At 37.2% G+C, this 19,733-nt stretch overlaps 1 protein-coding gene across 1 annotated transcript; it reads left to right on the forward strand.

The window, feature by feature from the left end:
* The first annotated feature begins 1,167 nt into the window (after positions 1-1,167).
* Positions 1,168-19,550, forward strand: LOC102702049 (peptidyl-prolyl cis-trans isomerase FKBP65-like). The gene is made up of 9 exons (XM_015843338.2): positions 1,168-1,247; positions 1,337-1,662; positions 2,442-2,528; positions 9,543-9,818; positions 10,215-10,295; positions 10,373-10,453; positions 11,366-11,491; positions 16,185-16,240; positions 18,790-19,550. Exons 2-9 carry the CDS (start codon positions 1,380-1,382, stop codon positions 19,042-19,044), a joined length of 1,245 nt encoding a protein of 414 aa, XP_015698824.1. The 5' UTR covers positions 1,168-1,247; positions 1,337-1,379; the 3' UTR covers positions 19,045-19,550.
* The last annotated feature ends 183 nt before the right edge of the window (positions 19,551-19,733 follow it).

Raw genomic sequence — 19,733 nt, forward strand, 5'->3', positions numbered from 1 at the left:
TATATATAGATGGACCATTCGATTTGAAAGAAACGGTTGGGATGTATGAAAAAATGGGATGAATCACGTGGTTTCCATTGGAAGGACGTGAAGACTTCAACCAGGTTGAAAGGAGGAGCGTCGAAAAGATCCGTAGTTAGAAAAAAACAAACAAAATCAACCGTTCAACCTGTTGCATGCAATTGAGACGTGGGCTAACACGTAAAAAAATAATACTTTGAAAATCATAAAAACTCACCTCATAAGATAACATTTAAGTGGGTTGGATACTATCTTGCGTATTTTAGGGGAGGAATATCTACTTATAACATAGAGGATGCACTACTCCTGGTATGCATAGGTTTATAATTAGCATGTACTACCTTAGTCCAAAGATATATGGATAACCGATTTTTTTTCTTTGAAGACTAAGGTTGAGGTGAGGGGTGAATGTGACTGATTGATTGAAAAGAAAAAATAAGCAAGAAATTAAATAATAGTTAAATTATTAATTGTTGAGATAATATATTAGCTTGGGAGTTTGTCGATTTGCCGGAAAAAAGTGTGCAGGTGATGAAAATAAATAGTGACATATGGAAGATTATACAGATATTTTTCTTAAGCTCGCTAGACTGGACTACCATTCGGCCAAACCGAGGACCAAAACACGCTATGCAGGACAAAGACCCTAGCTTCTTTATTTACACAAGAGTAATTCATCCAGTTTGATTAGTTGAGATGTATATAAAATGTCCAATACTAAAATCAAAAGGTAAAATGGATGGGATGATCGTTTGGCTTATTTGGAAGAAAAAAAAACATATTTATAAATAAGAAATAATTTATGAATAGAACTTTTGCATGTATTTTCTTACTGTTCTAACAGACAAGTCTAAAAAATTTACGATGAAAAAAACATCACAATCAATTTTGAATTACTATAAACATAAACAGAAACAGAAAGCATCAAAATTTTACGCTAAACTTTGAGCTATTTTTTAGGGACCATAAAAAAAACCTTAGACGATACTTTGGTCTTTTACCTAAAAGAAAAATGGTTGAAGGTGCTTGTTACTGGAACGCCGTGGTGTCGCCATCGAGACATAGTCTTGCAATTGGAGCATTAATTATGTGAAGCAAGATTTCAATCGCCAGGAAAGACGCTTGATATAAACGCTGAGGCGCGAATGGCTGCCCAACCGGTGCTCTAGAAGCTTAGCTCGATCAGTCGCCGACTTTAGCAGAGTGCAGGGCGGCACGGCCGACAGGTACTAGTTAACTTTGCTTTGCTTTGCCTTGCCCCGCCTATGCCATTAACCGATTGTTGCCTGTATCAATGTCACCCTTCTCTCCGCAGCAACTCAAGGAGAAACGCAAGTAGCTGCCTAGCCTCAGCAGGCATGCCGATCCCCCTTGATCTGGGCAAGCCTGACAGCACGCCATTCTTTGTGTTGTTGGGAGATAACTTGTTTAGATTTTTACCACCTGACACGGACGACGATGAGTACTCTGGGTTTAATAAGTGGACCGTCCGAAAGCCTACAAGCGGCTTAACCGCCATGAACTTATTATTTCCATGCGGCATAACTGCACGTGAACGTTTGGCATACATTTCCCGGCCCCGAGACTCCGAGCGCCCAGAACCCGACCATGTTGATGGTCTATACTGCATCGAGGCCCAAGGTATCTGTCAAAAATACTTACTGTTTAGTATAAGATCCAATTAAACTTTCAAAATTTTCATAACCAGTTTGTGTTAAAGTAAATTTGGAAAATATAATAAGTTTATGATATTACAATACTACTTCAGAAGAGAATCATTTGCCTCACAATTTTGCTTCTGCTTATGCTTATAAGTTAAAATTTGAATTTTTCAATCTTAAATTTAGAATGAATTTTGGGATTTTTCATGATAGTTTTTTTTCATCTTTGACTTTTGGATCGCTAAGAACGGGTATATAAAATTTTATTCATAAATTATATTTTATTTACATTTAATATGCTTTTGGCTTTTCCCTAAAAAAGCTAAAAAAATCATCCCTATGTATATCATTTGTCTTGTATTTAGACTAATCATTTAACAAATTATAGATAATCAAAATTTTAGAAGTTTGATTAAATCATGTACTAAGCGGTAAATGTTTTTGAGGTAATAAAATGGTTGATGCAACGATGCTAGCAATAATATCATATACTCGTATAGTTAGCACACATGCTCAATCGACTGTCCATGCACGAATTATGTTTCTATCTTGTTATTCATGGAAGCGTTGGAGCTCGCAGCCCATATTTCATTGCCTTCTTACTAGTAACAAAAACCTTATTTCAAAGTTATTAGCAAACCATAGATATTAGAATCATTCTTATGTAAAAAACAAAAACCTGTGTCCTTATATCTTGCATTTTATTCACCACTTATTTCAAAGTTTCCAGGATAGTAAAGTAATACTTTGTTCCTGCAGTTCACTTCATTGGAGAACTTGTTGATGGTACCCAAATTGTTTCAACCCGAGAAAACGGCGTCCCACTCAGGTTTCTATTGGGACAAGGTAAAACTATAAACCAAATTCACAATCTCGAATTACCCCCCCCCCACCCCAAATGGTGAAGTCCGAATTGTTTGAAATATGGTCATTGATTGGCATATTTTAATCTAGAAATAAGATGCTAAACATGAATATACTAATACGGTAAGAGTATCTAATATAAACATATTTAGCACATAAGAAAACAAATGTTTATACCCTAAGAATGAATCCGTTCTTTAGCTTGAAGAGGTATTGTTGTTAATGGCACGTCCTCCATTGCCATTGGTTCCATTTTTATTGTCGTTGTTGTCGTCGTCGTCATCGAGCTGCGCGCACCAAGATTGCCGTCAGTGGACATGTTGCAGCCACCAGGGTCATAGCTAGCGCTAGAGTAGGGATCGCCGCCGAGTGCCACAGCTCCGTCGCCGAGATCGCCAAGCAGTCATGTCAAGATGCTCCTGAAAAACTTGATAACCCGTCAATCTGAGCAGTACACAAACAGATGGAGTTTCGAAGGCCTGCTCTTCTCAAACATGTGTGCGCCCTAGTGAACGAGATCGAGAATGCAATAGCTACTCAAGCATCGATCTTTTCCAAAAGTTCTCATGTGTATATATATATTAGAGACAGAGTAATTTCAGCAAGGTATTAATCAGCCATTAACTCTGAATTAATCATCCATTAATCCTCTAACCATAATTATTATAGTGACTGGCTGAACTAATTAAATTAAGTCATGCGTGATTTGTGTGCCCATTAATTATCCCTACCAAATCATCAGGGGTGGCTTCCAAGTGGTTTGATACCATTCAAGATGGCCTCCCGTCCATTCGGGACCACTCAGCCAGTCTTCCTCACGTTCTCACATTTGTCCACATTCACACCCCTCGACTCTGGCCCTAGCCCTGGCCCCATTGGGAAAGGCCCCGAGAATGGTCGTACTGGGCTATCTCTTCTCAACTTCTATATGTGATACTCCATCCACTAAACCAGCCGTGTACTCTTTTACAGCACTCGGTTTATGTGGAGATTCATACACATTAAATTTAATAACATTAAAATTGAGCCAATAAAATTTAGAATAATTCAGGCCTAGCCCATTTATTCCAACACGAATTAACACCTAAACTCCATACTGGACTTCAAACTAGGGCTGTCAACGAACCGAGCTGGCCTGTCCAGGCCCGAGCTCGACATAGGCTCGAGCCGAGCTCGAATCGAGCCTAGCAACTCTTCGAGCTCTTAGACAGGCTCGGCTCGAGCTCGGTAAGGCTCATGAGCTCAGCTCGAGCTCGGTTTAACTATATGATATATATATTTTTATGATATTTATAAATAAAAATAAAAATTTTAAGTCAATTATATTAAATAAATTATAAATAAGATTTAAAATTAATATATAATACTAAAACAAATTAATTTATCATTTAAATATATAATAATTTATTATTAATCTACTATTTTATCAAATAAAAATAACATGTATACCTAAGCTTGTGAGAAGCTCGAGCTCGGCTCAAGAAAGCTCACGAGTTTCTGATCAGGCTCGGGCTCGGCTCGTTAAGAGCTCGAGCCGAGCTCGAGTAGTTCTCGAGCTTCGAGCTTTTTTGACAGCCCTACTTCAAACCCACACATTTTTTCACTCTAAACTTTGAAAAACTGGAGTATTAATACTAAGGCTGCGTTCGGTAGATAGAGATTAGTTAACTTATGCCCTGGCACGGAAAACGTGGTAATAGATTAGTACATGATTAATTAATTATTAATTATTAAAAAATATAAAATATATTAATATGATTTTTTAAAATAAATTTTCTATAGAAAATTTTTTCAAAAAATATTCGAAAAGCGTGCGCGCGAAAAACGAGAAGGTATAAATTAATTAGACTAAGGGGCGAACGCGGCCTAAGTCAATCCAATGCAGTTTTGACCATACGTGCAAGGCAGTGATAGTCCAGCTAGTTAGCAAAAGAAATAAATAAAATTTATTGGACCCATGTGTCAGTGATATCTCCTTAATCCTTATTTATTTGGCCGCCTTCCCCTTCCTTTCTGTATCCCAATCAGAGCAGGATGGAAGAGTTGAACCATCCCCTATTCCCTGATGAAGGAAGACTGCGGTGAGCAATCTTCATGACAGCGTGCCGCCAGCGTGGAGTTAGAAAAAATAGAGGGAGGTGTTACAAGCTTGATTTTTATTCATTTGAATCGGGTTTAGACTTACAATGGTTGTTTGAATTTAGACTAAGATAATACGCATATGGTGAAAATAAATAAAATACAACTAAATAATTTTTAAATTGGGTTGGTGGTAATCCCACCTCTAATATAGCTATGTCCCTACTATAGTTGGCCAAAAGACCCGAGGCTAGATGGTTTAGCCCGCGGCACAAGGTTTTGGAACGGCCCACATGTGGCACGACCACACGTTTCAAAGATATCGAAAACCTCAAAGTAGCTTTGTCTAGCACACCAACTATCGATGATTTGGATCAGCAATAATACATATGGTAGCTAACAAGCCATAGAGCTCAACGGTTAGATGTAGAGACAAGGCTACCTAGGTTCAGGCTCTCGGTATGTGAGATAGTACCATATTTTTGCTTGGTGATTATATTCGATTGAATATGTTGTGTCCCTTGAGGAATGCCGCTTATATTGTCATTTATTAGAAATTATTGAGACATAAATGTATATCATAATGTTACATATCTTTACTGCTTTGAAAGCGGAGTTTCGTACGTCATCGCCTACGTCCGTCGCACCAGAAAAACAAAAAAAAACAATCACGCACTCTGGCACAGAGAGAAAAAAGAAAATGAAAAAAAAAATAAAAAGCACCCACGCAACGCACCCACCGCCCAACCACCCCACGTCCCCACGCACGAGCAACCCCAGCCGCCATCGTCTGCCGGCACCGCTTCTCCATCGCCTCCGCCGCTGCCTCTACATCGCCGCCGCTGTCTGCCGGAAGGGAGGGGAAGGGGGAGGAGGAGGGGGCGGTGAAAGGCATGTAGAGTTGTTGACATCAAAATGTGATCCGATGTGTCACATATGAAGGTTTGTGAGTCACTTCTTACATAGCGCCAGTGCAGGATCTAAATTCTCAGAAGACGTGCGGACGTGCCAGTCAGTTTAATCCTGTAACTGACATGATAAACAAGTCGATCGGCTATCGAGTCGATAGGTAACTGAGAATCCAGCCGATCGGACGTTGATGTGGCAGCATTTAGCCAACAAACTGATCGATCGGCTGTTGAAAGCTTGGATCGGTTGAGAATCTGATACAAATATACTTGGATAATTAAATGGACAATGAATCATATGTTACGATCGGCCAAAATCAATTAACATGTAAATCTCATAAGCCGATGCAACATAAATAACTGCCGATCTAAATAAATCTAGCCGATTGGTATAAAAATAGTGTAGTAAGAACACCGGCTACTTTATTTATGTAAATATGATAAGCCTGTAGATGGGTAAATATCATCGGCTATGAACGATTGGCAAACAATCAAGATCTATAAAATATCTGACCTAGATTATTAAGAATAACCATAGAAGATCGGACTTAACCAAGACAGTTCAAGATTACTTCTAGCAATGTCAGGCTAAATACTAAACAGATCTAGATAGTTATTACGCCAATGAGCCGATGAGAATTTGATATAAACTGAAATGCTATACCAATTACTAGAATAAACAATAATAATTAACTGCTTTCATATTCACGCTAGACCTAGAAGATCGGACTCAACCAAGACAGTACAGATCTTAGTGTAATCATGCATGAAGTCGATCGAGTATTGCAATATACGAATAACAGGATATCAAACTAGCATAATCTATCAACTTATTCATTAATCTCAGACGATCGGACGGATTCCTATAAGCAGATCGAACTAAACATGCATAGATCGGACCTAACCAAGACAGTATGCGATCTAGCACGATATGATTCATAGGAATACGAAGATCGGTGAACTTAATGAATAAACCAACAGATTACTCGGGATAATGCTGACTAGAACTCCAGCAATAAGCCCTCACGAGTACTCGATCCAATCTGACAACATAAACCTAGCCAACTAGATTGATCGGACCAAACCGAGACAGAATCGAGTTGAATAAATTCACGCTAACAGATTGAATCAAGGGAACTCGCGAGAACCCGATTGAGAACTACTACTAATTCAAACTACAAGTAGATTAAAGTAGCAATAGAACTCAAACCGTTGATCAACCAGACAGGGGATCAGACTTAACGAAACAGTACTATTCTAGGTGATCGACGGGTTTGACTAACTTGAACTTACATTGTGAAGCTTACAAACCTCGCGCCGAAAAACCAAGCAAGTCGAGAAGTTTGGTGATGCGCCAAAGTTGTGTATTTGATCTTATTGAAGCAGATGATTTAATAACCCTGGGCATACATATTTATACCCTCGGGTGGATGCTAGGTCGTGTTGGACACGACATACAATTTCTAATAGATAAAAAGAAATAACAAACTCTTATGTGGATTTTATCTCTAACACACAAGTCCCGATCGGACTCTAACTCTCTTAAAGATAAAGGAAAAATCTAAACTAACTCTAATTAACAGATAAAATTAAATTACACGGACTCTGATTATTCTCGAATCTATATATAACACTCTAGGCCCAATCGATCTCTACTCTTGTCCGATCTACAATCTATCGGCTGAATCCGAGTTATACTCCAATTAACCTCTGCCCGATTGTCCTATTTCCTGTTTGATTCGGTTTTTAACCATAGTTCAATTTTCAACGGCAATTATACAAATTCTGGCGTTAACAAGCGTCCTCCGAGAGGAGGACAGGGCGGCGGCTGGCAAGGGAAGGGGATCGAGATCAGACTCGCGGCAGAGACGACGACGACGGTGTGGCGGCGGCAGTGGCCGCAGCGCTGCTGGTGCTGCCGAGGACAGGCACGCGCGTGCGACGACGGTGTCAAGGATGGCGATATTCGTGGCAAAGATGACGATGACGATGCGGCAACGACAGTGGCCACGGCGTTGCTGGTGTTGGTGGGACCGTCGGAGACGAGCACGATGACGGTGGCAAGGGCGACGCGACGGTGCGACTGTGATAGCGGCTGCGGTTCTGTTGGTGCTCTCGGGGCTACGAGGGACGGGCACGACAATGGTGGCGAGGGCGGCGCTGTTTGTGGCGGAGACGACGACGGTGCGGCGGCAACAGTGGCTGCGGCACTGTTGATGGTGCTGCTGGATTGTTGCCTGCTGGCGAGCACAAGGACGGTGGCTAGAGCGGCGCTGTTTGCGGCGGAGACGACAACGACGTTGAGGCGGCACCCGCGGCCGTGACGCTGCTTGTGCTGCTGGGGACGGTAGGGACGGGCACGACGATGTTGGCGAGGCCGGCGCTGTTCGTGGCGGAGACGACGACGGTGCAACCATCTCTTACTACTGTTGCTTTCTCTGTTCTTGCTTGCATATAATTATCGAGTTAATTTGCTAATGCCGACTTAAGCATGTTTCAGCCATCCCATAAAGTGGTAACTACTTCTACCACGCACATCGATGCTTAATGTTGCTATTTTAGGAATTTTTTTCCTGGTAGTTAGTAGGCAAATTCATGTTTGTAATTGTTAACCATACTGCAATCGTTGGTGCGCGGGCTAGATCAAAGTTAATGCAGGTTTGTAGGATGACAATCCAGATGAAATTTGTCATTAAAATTTTGATTTATGCAGCCTATATAAGAGTAAGGAGTGGCTTTCCAACTAGATTAATTCAGGACTTTTTCGTTGACTAAATTAAGTATTGTATTTAGAATAACATGAATTTAGAGTTTTTTTCATGAGTTTGAACTAATATTTTTTACATGGAGATTAAGAACGATAGGATCAGGTTAGGCACCATTATGGCATTGCGCATATAAGATAAAACAAACTAAAGAGATAACAAAGTCCATTGCTGCCGACTTCCATATCTGAAAGTTCCAAGCTTATTAGTTGCAATAGTCCTACGACTCCCAAAGGAAATAATAACAATGACACGAAAGAAATGAGAACCAACAATAACGCAAACAATTAAACGAATTAAGAATTTTGTGACTAACAAAGTAATATTTCATCAATGCTAAGCTTATTATTAAATATCAATAAGTATGGATGTGAAATATTTTATATGTTATTATTCTTTGTTACGTGTTTTACTTACTATTTATAAAGCTTATTTATTGTTAGTGTACTAGAAATACAATTTGTGCTTTGAGTTAACTGTTTCCTTATCAAATATAGTTCTATTGCAAAGCACGAGCATATAACTAGTAGGATATAATACTTCCAATGAGAGGTATATACCTATAGCTCCTGGCCAACACTATAAATAATTAACTCATGGCTAGAATTCCATCCTCTTAAATACTTCCCAAAATGGACCAGGATAAATAAAACTCTCATTAGTGTAAATAGTCCTTCCAACTTCCTATATGAAACTAAATTGAGCTAATATTCTCTAGTAAATCTCACAAAACCATAAATAGTTTGACAAAAGTATATCGAAACTATAGATTAAATTTAAGGTGGTGCATCACAAATTAATTAACAACATATTTAAGGTGTTGAGTCATATATAAACCTACAGATAAAGGACTAAATTTATCATAAAACTACTTATCTATGACCATATCACTGCCATTATACTGAAACTATAAAACTATAGATTTATCATAAAACTACATGCAGATTTAGTATTGGAATTGTGACAAAACTAAAGACTTTATAGTTTAAATCCCTATCACTACCATTATGTTGGAAAATCTTGTAGTTTTGTGATGAAATTAACATTAAGCTTATAATTTTGTGATTATATTGTTATTAAATCTATAATTTTGTGGTACTTCGTAACAGACATGTATTTTCATGATAAACTTGACGCTAAACGTGTAGTTTTAAGATAACGTATTAAATGTACAGTTTTACGATAGGCCTAAATAAATAATGCTCAATTTTACGAAATTTACTCTATTATCCTTATTGGGGCAGAGAATGTGATGCTTGGCTTAACCGTGGTGGCCAGCGCAATGCGACCAGGAGAGAAAGCTATATTCAACATCCCTCCAAAGTTAGCCTTGACCAAGGCTGGCACCCCTGCGAGTATTCCGTCAAACGTACCACCCAACCAAACACTACGGTTTGAGATTGAACTCATTGCGCTGTTTCCTATAACTGATATCCTCGAGAATGGAAGCATACTGAAAAAGATCATTAAGCGGCCATTATCGGACAAATCTCACTCTACCCAGGCAGACACTATAATTGGTAAGTTCTCCACCTATCTAACGTTATTTATTACTATCTGCATTTCATAAGACTTACCTAAATTCATAAATTAATGAATGTATGTAATTTTTATATATATCTATAATTATTAGCATTCGTATAAATCTAAACAAAGTTAGGAAGTCTTACATTATAAATCGAATATATATATAAAGTTTATATTGTTGTATGGAGCGAGTATATATAAAGTTTGTCTTCTATTAATTTGACTTTATTAACCTTGGTAGTTGGTTCATAAAACTGCCTGATATATTTAGCATCTCATTTTCTCCATAAATTTGCTGCTATAAGTGTAGGCTTATTACCGTCAACCTTGCACTGGAGTTGATGTTCTCACTTAGTTATTCTTCCCCTCATATATATATATATACATAGTGAATTACAACGCATGCCTAGAGGACGGAACTTCAGTTTCCAAATCTGAAGGTCTTGAATTGAAGCTTGCTAGTCGTACGGGTATGTCTTTCACACAGACGTCAACATCGAGAATGAATTTCGAGATTCTGATCTGACAAAATAAATGAATCCTGCAGGCTTCTTTTGTCCAGCATTGCGACATGCTGTGCATACTATGAGGGAAAGAGAGGAAGCGATATTAATTGTAAACCCAAGATGTAAGCTATGGATATTGAAGTATATATCTTTATTTGATTCCATAATATGCTTGATTGCATAATATTGCATCTTACCTCCGTCTCCTCTAATAGCTCCTTTTTCATTTTTCCGTACCCAATCTTTGACCGTTCGTCTTATTTAAAAAAATTGTACAAAAACTTAAAAAAATTAGTCACGCATAAAGTACTATTTGTGTTTTACCATCTAGTAAAAATAAAAATATTAATTACAAAAAAAATTCAAATAAGACGAAGAGTCAAAATATTGTATCAAAAAACTGAAAAATAATCTTATTTTAGGACGGAGACAGTAGATAGCAAGAGATAGGTGGAGTCTACTAATTGTTCCTGAGAGCGTTACCAACAGTTCCTGGCCAAAAAATGTTGAAAAATTTAATGGAAAAAATGGCTCCAATAGTAATCCTATACATCTACTCAAAATTTGAAAACTCATTTAGGTGAAAAAGTCGCTCATTACATGTCGGGAAGGGACGTTGCCCCAATCGTTCCGTTCGCGCAGCACAGGAAAGAGTGCGCGCGCGGTGGGATAGAGAGGCAGATATCTGTTGGTAGTTTGGATGGTGGCCCACTTTTTTTTTTAGTTCATAACGTCTTCGTTTTGAAGCAATTTTGAAAGGAAAATCAGAGGAATTTAGCTGTTTCTTCTAAAAAATTTTATAAAATTCTTGTGTTCCGAACATGTCCTTAGGGAGTCAAATTTTTAAAAAGAGTTTCTAAAACGTGAGAAGTGATTTCTAAAAAGAGTTTTTGGGAATGAAATAACTTGAGGGAACGGTTGGTGATGCTCATCTAGAAGACTAGAATGGTTGCGGCAGAACTTAGCAAACACATTATTTCATTATTAATCATGTATTTATTGCTCTGTGACTTACATTTGCTTCCATTCTATAGATGCTTTCGGTGCTCGAGGCAGGGATCCTATAGGAGACCAAGCTGCTGTTCCCCCTAATGCAACTCTTTATGTCTACGTCCAGTTAGCTGAACGGAGGACAGATAAAGAAAATTTGGAGGGAAAAGGTATATCTACTACTCCCTCTAGTTTGATAAATGTCAATTTTGAATATATGGTCTCTAAAACCAAGCTTTGACTATGATATTCTATTATAATATATAAAAATATATAAAGTTTTATTGTATAAAAGTATTTTTAAGACACATTTATACATGGTCTTCTAGAGTCTTCAAACTAAAATATTTTAAAAATAATAAATACTCAAAGTTTTAAAGTTTGTACCTTAATCTTTTCCAAAACGAGAGAAGGAAAGGGATCGCTCCCATCCATATAAAGTTTTTCTCCATAAAGTCAGGATTCATAACTAGGAATATTTATTTTCTATATTTTTAGACATATCTGGTATAACTATATTAGTATTTAAACATATTGTCTTATGGCATAAATTTTATAGTTGTCGATAACATATTACAAAATTAATCAGCAATCAAAGTATATTACTGAAGACCATATCCTTGTTTTTATTCATAATTTCTTAATCTCTTCACTGTTAGCCCATGTAGTTTAACTAAGGGATCATCAAACTTGGATGGTTTCAAGGGTGAGGTATCAAACATGGATGGCTTTAAGAGTTGAGGGACCAAAGTGAACACCTTCATAATTGAGTGACCAAAACCAAATTAAGTCCATATTGAATAACCCAGATGTTGACTTTTCTCTACGGAAAAATTATACATTGAGTCCCTTCAATAATTTGATTCATGCCTTCAACCATAAAACTGGGTATTCCATGTCCTCCCAAGTATTCAAACCAGTGCAAAGCAAGCACTTGGGACAGGTTTGACAGATGTTTCTGCCGACGTGGCATATTGACCTAGTCAAATTGGCCAAGTCAGCATATAGGATCTACATATCAACCTCTCCTCATCATCCCTCTCGCTTTGTTTTTTTCCTCCCTAGCAATAACCGATGGTAGTCCTGTCTTCCCTAGAGTTGCCTATCTCTCATTGGTGGCCATCCGCTCCGAGGAGGTTTTGGCTTGTCACCTCAGTGTTGTGGAAAACGACCGACTCGGCCGTTTAACCGGTGACGGTAGTAAAACCGTCATATATCGATGATACAGTCATTATTTTGCGTTTATGAACGTTAATCGTCCGATTTAGCGATTAATCGTCTGATTTTCTATTTAATCACACGCATAATCTGTCATAATAATATATTTTATTTTGCTATGTTTGGCATTTGTATCATTGGTAACTAATTATACTTATATATGTGCATATGTTTACTACCATTTTATATTTTATTATGGTTTATAATAAAAAATAAACTAAACATATTACTATTCGGTGTGAAATTGTACCCTTCATACGTCATGATTATTTTCATGGTTGCTCAAATTAATAATGGTATAAATACATCTATTTTATATGATTTTAGACATTTAAATGTCTCCAAAACAAATAGTAATACTGATGTATACATATATTAATATAAATGTTAAATTTTCGTATATTTCTGATTAATCATCTGACAACGCCCTCTCCGTCCGACACCGTATTTCGTTTTTCACGACACACCTGACTAAGTCGTTCCCTCCCTGATCGTAGGAGTGACATCGACAATAGTACGAGCGGTGGCTATGGGATGGAGCTAGGTGATGGACACAGTGGGGAGCTGCTCTAATCTGGGAGGGGGGTGGCGGTGGAGGATGCCAGTGAAGTAGGACAGGGCAGGGGATGCCTCCGTGGTGGCGGCGGTGTCCGAGGTTGTCAAGGTGGCGCCGCCATTCTTGACTTCTTGCTCGGTGCCTTCTGTTGCATGTATTCACCATTTGGACCGGGACAGAGGGATAGTGGCATCAAGATCAGATACGGAAAGGGGTTCTAGCTTCTCCTCCTGGCCACAACAGTGGTCTCTCTCCAAACCATAGTGACCTCATCGGGATTCACCGTTGGGCCCTGAATGCAGGGGAGGTATTGCCCCACATGCTAACTCAGTGGTTTGACCACGATTAATATGCCACGTCATAAAAAACGGCCGTCAAAATTGCCCATGTCCTTGTGTTGCACTGGTTTTAAAACTTGGGGGTGGGAAATACCTGGTTTTATCGTTGGATGGCATAAATCAAATCTTTGCCATAGTTGAGGAACTCAAAAGGATATACTTCTTACATTCTCCAATAAATATTACTTCCTCCATTTTATAATGTAAGATATTTGATTTTTTTGCTTACAATGTTTGACCATTTATCTTATTTAAAAAATTATGGAAATATCATTTAATTTGCTTGTGACTTTATTATCAAAAGAAATTTAATCACGACTTGTTATTTTTTATATTTGTACTAAATTTTTGAATAAAACAAAGAATCAAACGTTGTAACCAAAAAAGTCAAACATCTTACATTATGAAATAGAGACAGTAGCATTTGATTTTCAAAAGGAAAAAAATCTACTAAGTTTGGGAGTTGGTCCACTTAGCCTTCCTGACCCCGATCTCGTGGCTAGCCTAGATCAACCAAATCGGCGTTGTGAGCTCGGAATAGAAAGCCTTCGGTGCCCTATCTCCGAGGTAGTCGACCGAGATGCAACTGACATTAACCATCTAGCGCCCCTTCCCAAGCCCCGGTAGCTGAGATCGGTGTTTTCTTGCTTCGACACCTTGAAGATGTTGATGTTGTATGTCTCCATACTCTTGAAGAAGTTTACGATAGGCATGACCTTAAACAGATACATGTCTGCTCTAATGTGGGTACCCCGGCCGCTCTTATGCTCACAGCTGTGTTAGAGATACGAACTAAACAATGGCGAACATTGCTGGGTCTTAGCGGCAGGAAAAAGGAACGCTGGCCAGTCAATATTTTTGGAATGTCAATATTTGATCATATTAAAATTTTAGCGAAGTTCAGATTTATATTATTACCCTTTTTTTTGGCTAGATTGCTAGGATTGAAATTGTATAATCTAAGGAGCGCCAAATAATTTGGTAATGCCAAATGTTGGGGGGTTCCAAACAAAATAGATGATAAGTTTTTTAGTATTGCCAATTATTTGGTTTGGTTAAAGAATAGATATAAACCGAACAAGCCAGCCAGGACCGCAGCATGTTTCATGCAGGCTGTAAAAAATTCCTAGATTATGCCCGCCGTACTGCACATGCTTTAGAACGTTCTCAGCTTGTCATAATGAGTGAAATCTATTTTGTGCCTGTTAATTATTGCCCGAGTCCACAAATAAAGCACCTTTAACTATAAATTCCTTCCTATACCCTTAATATACATAGCTACACATAGATATCATAATTTATCCTAAAAACATTTTCTTATTCCCAAAATAAATTATTATATCGGTTAAACAATTTGTTCTAAAATTAATGACTACTTTGAGACTTGGAAGAAAAGAAACAGAGCAAATCGGGACATTCACAATTATTGCATATGTTTCGGAGTAATGTTAGAACATATTTCCATCACCAGAAGGGTAAATAAATAAGGACACGGAGGTTATTTTACTTAAGTACTCCTTCCTAACTTTTTTATTTGACATAACGTCAGACATTTTCATTCGGAGGGAGTACTAATTTGTCTCAAATATGCCAAGATAGTTATGTATCCACCACCAAACAGGTAAATAAATAGCGGTATATGGAGAATATTTTCATTAAGCACTAATTTCACAATTATTGTGTTTTTTCTTCCACCAACCACCCCACTTCTTATTTTAAGTTACCGTACCTCTAACTACCCTCCATTATTTAATATTCTTAACGAGAGGCACCATAGTAATTTTCCCAACGTCTTTAGATAATCTACCAGATTATATTTTTGGTCATGGAGACGTAAGATATTTTTGCACACATTAACTATCAAAATGGGCTATAATACACTTCCAATAAACGGTTTAACCTGCTGATTTAAACAGTATAAAAATTTATTTTGGGAATAAGAAAATGTTTTCTTTTTCAAAGTTAGCGTTAGAATAATTTCTTTTTCACATGCATGGCGTATCGACGGCCCAGTTCCTTTTGGATTAATGAGTGGTGGATTTATTTACATGAATAAATTAAATAGTATATACTATAAATCTAAAAAATATATTAAAATTAGTGCTCTAAATAATACTGATCTAACAAGTTTCAACAGAAACCATGCTTTTGTAAGTGTGTGAGGAATAATCGCAAATGTTTTGTGGCCAATAATCCAAAATGAACCTACTTTTGTATAACTCGGTCAACACTGTCATTCTGTCAATAACTTAAATTTGGAGAGCATACTATACAAAGCTGGATCGGATCGGCGGTTGAACCGGAACCTCATTGACTCTTGACTCTGTTCCGTTCAAAGACCAACCCCGCAATCAACCCAGAGAAAAACCGGTGAACTGCTGATTTTTCATTGAACCGACCGGTTTTTGAATTAGATCGGGTTTTTAATTTGCCCTATGGTATTATGAATTTATTAGGTCATCATACTATAATTATTTTTATGTTGTAGCCATATAATATATATATATATATATATATATATATATATTGATTGGTTTATTTATACATATTTCTACTAATTTGTGTGGTTATATACCAAAAGTAATATAAATAAAGTAAAATATTAATAAATAAAAAATCAACGGTTCGATCAATGACCTAGACCAATGAAGCAGATCAACCTCCGGTCCAAATGTTTTTTACTATGCTTTCAAGTGAAAACATACTTAGACGGATGTCAGCCACGTTCTTCATTGTGATGCAAATGTGCAGGACTAATCATAGATGGCTCGGATAAAGGCACGACGACGGCCAGAGCTCCTCCCAAGGTAATTGAATTGCTTAAAAATTCAATGCGAATAAGGAAAAAAATGTACCCCCACAAATATAGTGAAATCATTTTTGCCAATCTATTTGTTGCTCCCTCTATTAAGAAATATAATTTGTATTAGAATTTAGAGACATGGTTTTTAACTTTAGCCGTTAGAAATTTTATGATGCTCCTGAGGTAGCGAGGTATCAAAATTTTTATCGTAAATTTTGGTACTTTCTAATACTTAAGATACAAATTGGTAACAAATTATAGCATGAAAAGCATGAGCAAGAACCATAAAATCCATATTGAGCATTTGATTCTGTCACTGTGCATTATCAATGACTGTAATATTTATGAAAGTACTTTGAAATAGGGAAAGTATTTTTATCGGGGACATGGCTAAGAGGTGGCACAATAGTAAGCTATAAGTTAGCTATAAACATATTTTAAAAAGATAAGAGGGGGGAGAAGATATGTGAGCTACTAATTTGTAGCCAGCTACATATAGGCTCTAAGACAAAATATGTGTATGACATGTGAGATCATATATTAATGTTTTATAGGCAACTATTGTAAAAGTTGACTATTAAATTAGCTATAGATAAATTAGAGATGAGTAGTTGGCTATACTATTGCACTATTGCACTTGCTCCAGAGACGTGGCAGCTAGCTAGTCTTCACCAGCGACACAAACGTCCTTGCCAAAAATAACAGTTGGCCCTGCGCACTTCCCCTCAACATGTGCACTGTTGTGGTCAAATACAATTTTCTCTTTAAATTACTCATCCGATTGACGGTCCGATTACACTGTTTTGTACGTAACAATTAAATCTTTATAACAAGATCTCACATGACTATATTTTGATGAAAAATTACAAATTACTTTTATAATATATCTAAGTTACTTTTAGATTTCACTAAATTACATTTTAAACACATAAAAGTAAAATTAATATAATATAAAAGTAATTTATATATATTATAGAAGCAACTTAAAAAAAGTAACTTGTATTTAGAAGTAAATCCGTTGTGGGATAACTATGATATATTGATTAAAATAGTGCATAAGCACCGAATAGCTTCTGGTTGTCGCTGTCACCACCACTCCCAATGCCACTCAATAGATATTACGTTTACGAAGTCGGATGTAACTTTAATGCTTTGGGATATAACTTTAATATTATTTGGATTTAACTTTTTAGTGTTGTCCGGATGTCACTTCAGTGTCATGGTGATGTAATTTTTTTATGTTGTTGAGATATAACCTCAATATTACGAGGACGAAACATTAATATTATGGATATAACTTTAGTGTAATTTTGATGTAACTTTAATATTGTGGGGATAACTTCAAAGGTGATATAACTTTAATATTATGGAGATGTAACTTAATAAAATCTAAAAGTAATTTAGGTAGTATATTATAAAAGTAATTTATATTTTTTTATAAAAATATAATTATGTAAGATCTTGTTATAAAGATTTAATTGTTACGAACACAATGGTATAATCAGATCGTAAATTGGATGGGTAGTTTAAGAGAAATTTCCAAAAGAAGAAAAAAATAGTATAGAAACATAAGGTCGGTGAATTCGGACTGTACGGTCCCCCACGTATTTTCTTTTTGCATGATTTTGGGAGTTGAGTGCCACGTATCGGCGATCCAGCGGCGCGCGGGCGATGGACGGCTCCAGACGTGGTCTCGCTGTAACGCAACGCAGCGCGCGCCCGATAGATTTTGCGCTTTATCAGATGTATATCTACTTTACAGGTTATTAAATAATCATTAAAATTTAGCATTAATATAAGATATATCACTTCAAAAACATGCAAAATTCAATTTAACCAGTTGTAGTAAAAATAACAAATTTAATTAACTGTGACTATGCACATATTAGTTTTAGTTTAAACTTGTTTGTTGTGGAATGATGTATGTCACATTAATCCAACCTATCATTTTTTTTCAAACTTTTTAATAAATTATTTAGAAGATACACAAAATGAGTGGATGAATAACTGAGGGATGAAAAATCCATCTCCTTTCAAATACATTAACTAACGGTACCATGTTTTCATTATGTAAGTTAGTCTAACTGTCAAAGTTATAAAAATAAATAAATACATATTTTATACTCCATCTGTCTTAAAATAGAAAAAACCTAGTACTGAATTTGATAAAAACCTAGTACTGAATTTAATATTTGCTAGTACTACGAATCTGGAGATAACCTCGATCTAGATTTGTAGTATTAGAAAATGTCAAATTTAGTACTTGGCTTCTTTAATTTAAGATAGAGAGTATTTATCAACAGTGTCTAATAACAAATAATAGGACCTTGCTAGTCTTCTTCTGTCTTAAAATAGAAAACCAAGTACTGAATTGGCATTTGCTATTAGTACAAATCTCGATAGAACCTCTGTCCCGATATGTAGTATTAGGAAATGCCAAATTTAGCACTTGGTTTCTTTATTCTGAGATAGAGTATTTATCAACGGTGCGTAATAACAAAAAATAGGACCTTCCTGGTAGATAATTAACTATTTACTGGATGATCTATTCAGCGTCCTGTCCAGTCGGGATTCTCCACAACTGTAGTACAGGATGAAAGACCAACATATCCAGGACACGTTCTCTTCGTTCCTCACGTGGTAGAAGGAGCAGACGAGGCACACGAAGGGCAAGCTACATCAACCCCTACTACTGTTTTTGCTACACAGACGACAACTGCAAACAGCAACACTCCTCAAGGCTCTGGGACAGTCAGGACGGAGACAGGTTTCCTCTTCGAACGTTTCCAGTCATGGCCTGCAAACTGAAATAATCATCCGTGATCGTTGTGCATCTGTGGCATCACTGGATCTGGACGACATTCTGAGCTGTAATCTGTTGGTTAATCTTGCTGCTTTGTTTATTTGTTCTTTCAGTCTTAGGTCTGTTTTTCCTTTTTACCCCTGTTCATCGTCCAGTCTTGTCATTTGGGTCGGGCTGCATAGCAGCTAGGCGCGTCACTGGGCTCACGGCGTGCCTTGTCCACGCCTGCCTTGTTGTAGAACGAGTCTCGCGCGCGGCACGATCTAGCGTATGGGATGGCACACGCTGCAACGGATCGTGGCGCACGCACCATGGCCATGCTTTATTTTCTGTTTCAATAAGAGGAAGGGCAAGACAACCAGAAAAGCAGCGGAAGTTTATTGCAGCGCAAAAAACTTTTATGTGTTTATTTCTGTCTTGTCATCTTGATCGGGTGCATTCCAGGGTGAGTTGTGTGCGATTCTGGAATACATTTTCCGCATCAACTGATAAATAACTACCTTCCGATTAATAATGTTTGTCTTAGAATCAGCTTGGGTTTGGGCCTTCAGGGCAGAGCCAGAAACAGATCATGGCCTGGGCCGAGCTCTGTGGCAGTGTTCTTTTTTGAGATGAAAGTTGAAAAATTATTTAATTTTTATAGTATAAACGATGAAATTAACTACTGTAAAGATGAAAATCTAGATGACGAACT

This window comes from Oryza brachyantha, chromosome 1, assembly GCF_000231095.2.
Source record: "Oryza brachyantha chromosome 1, ObraRS2, whole genome shotgun sequence".
In the NCBI taxonomy this organism is placed as follows: domain Eukaryota; kingdom Viridiplantae; phylum Streptophyta; class Magnoliopsida; order Poales; family Poaceae; genus Oryza; species Oryza brachyantha.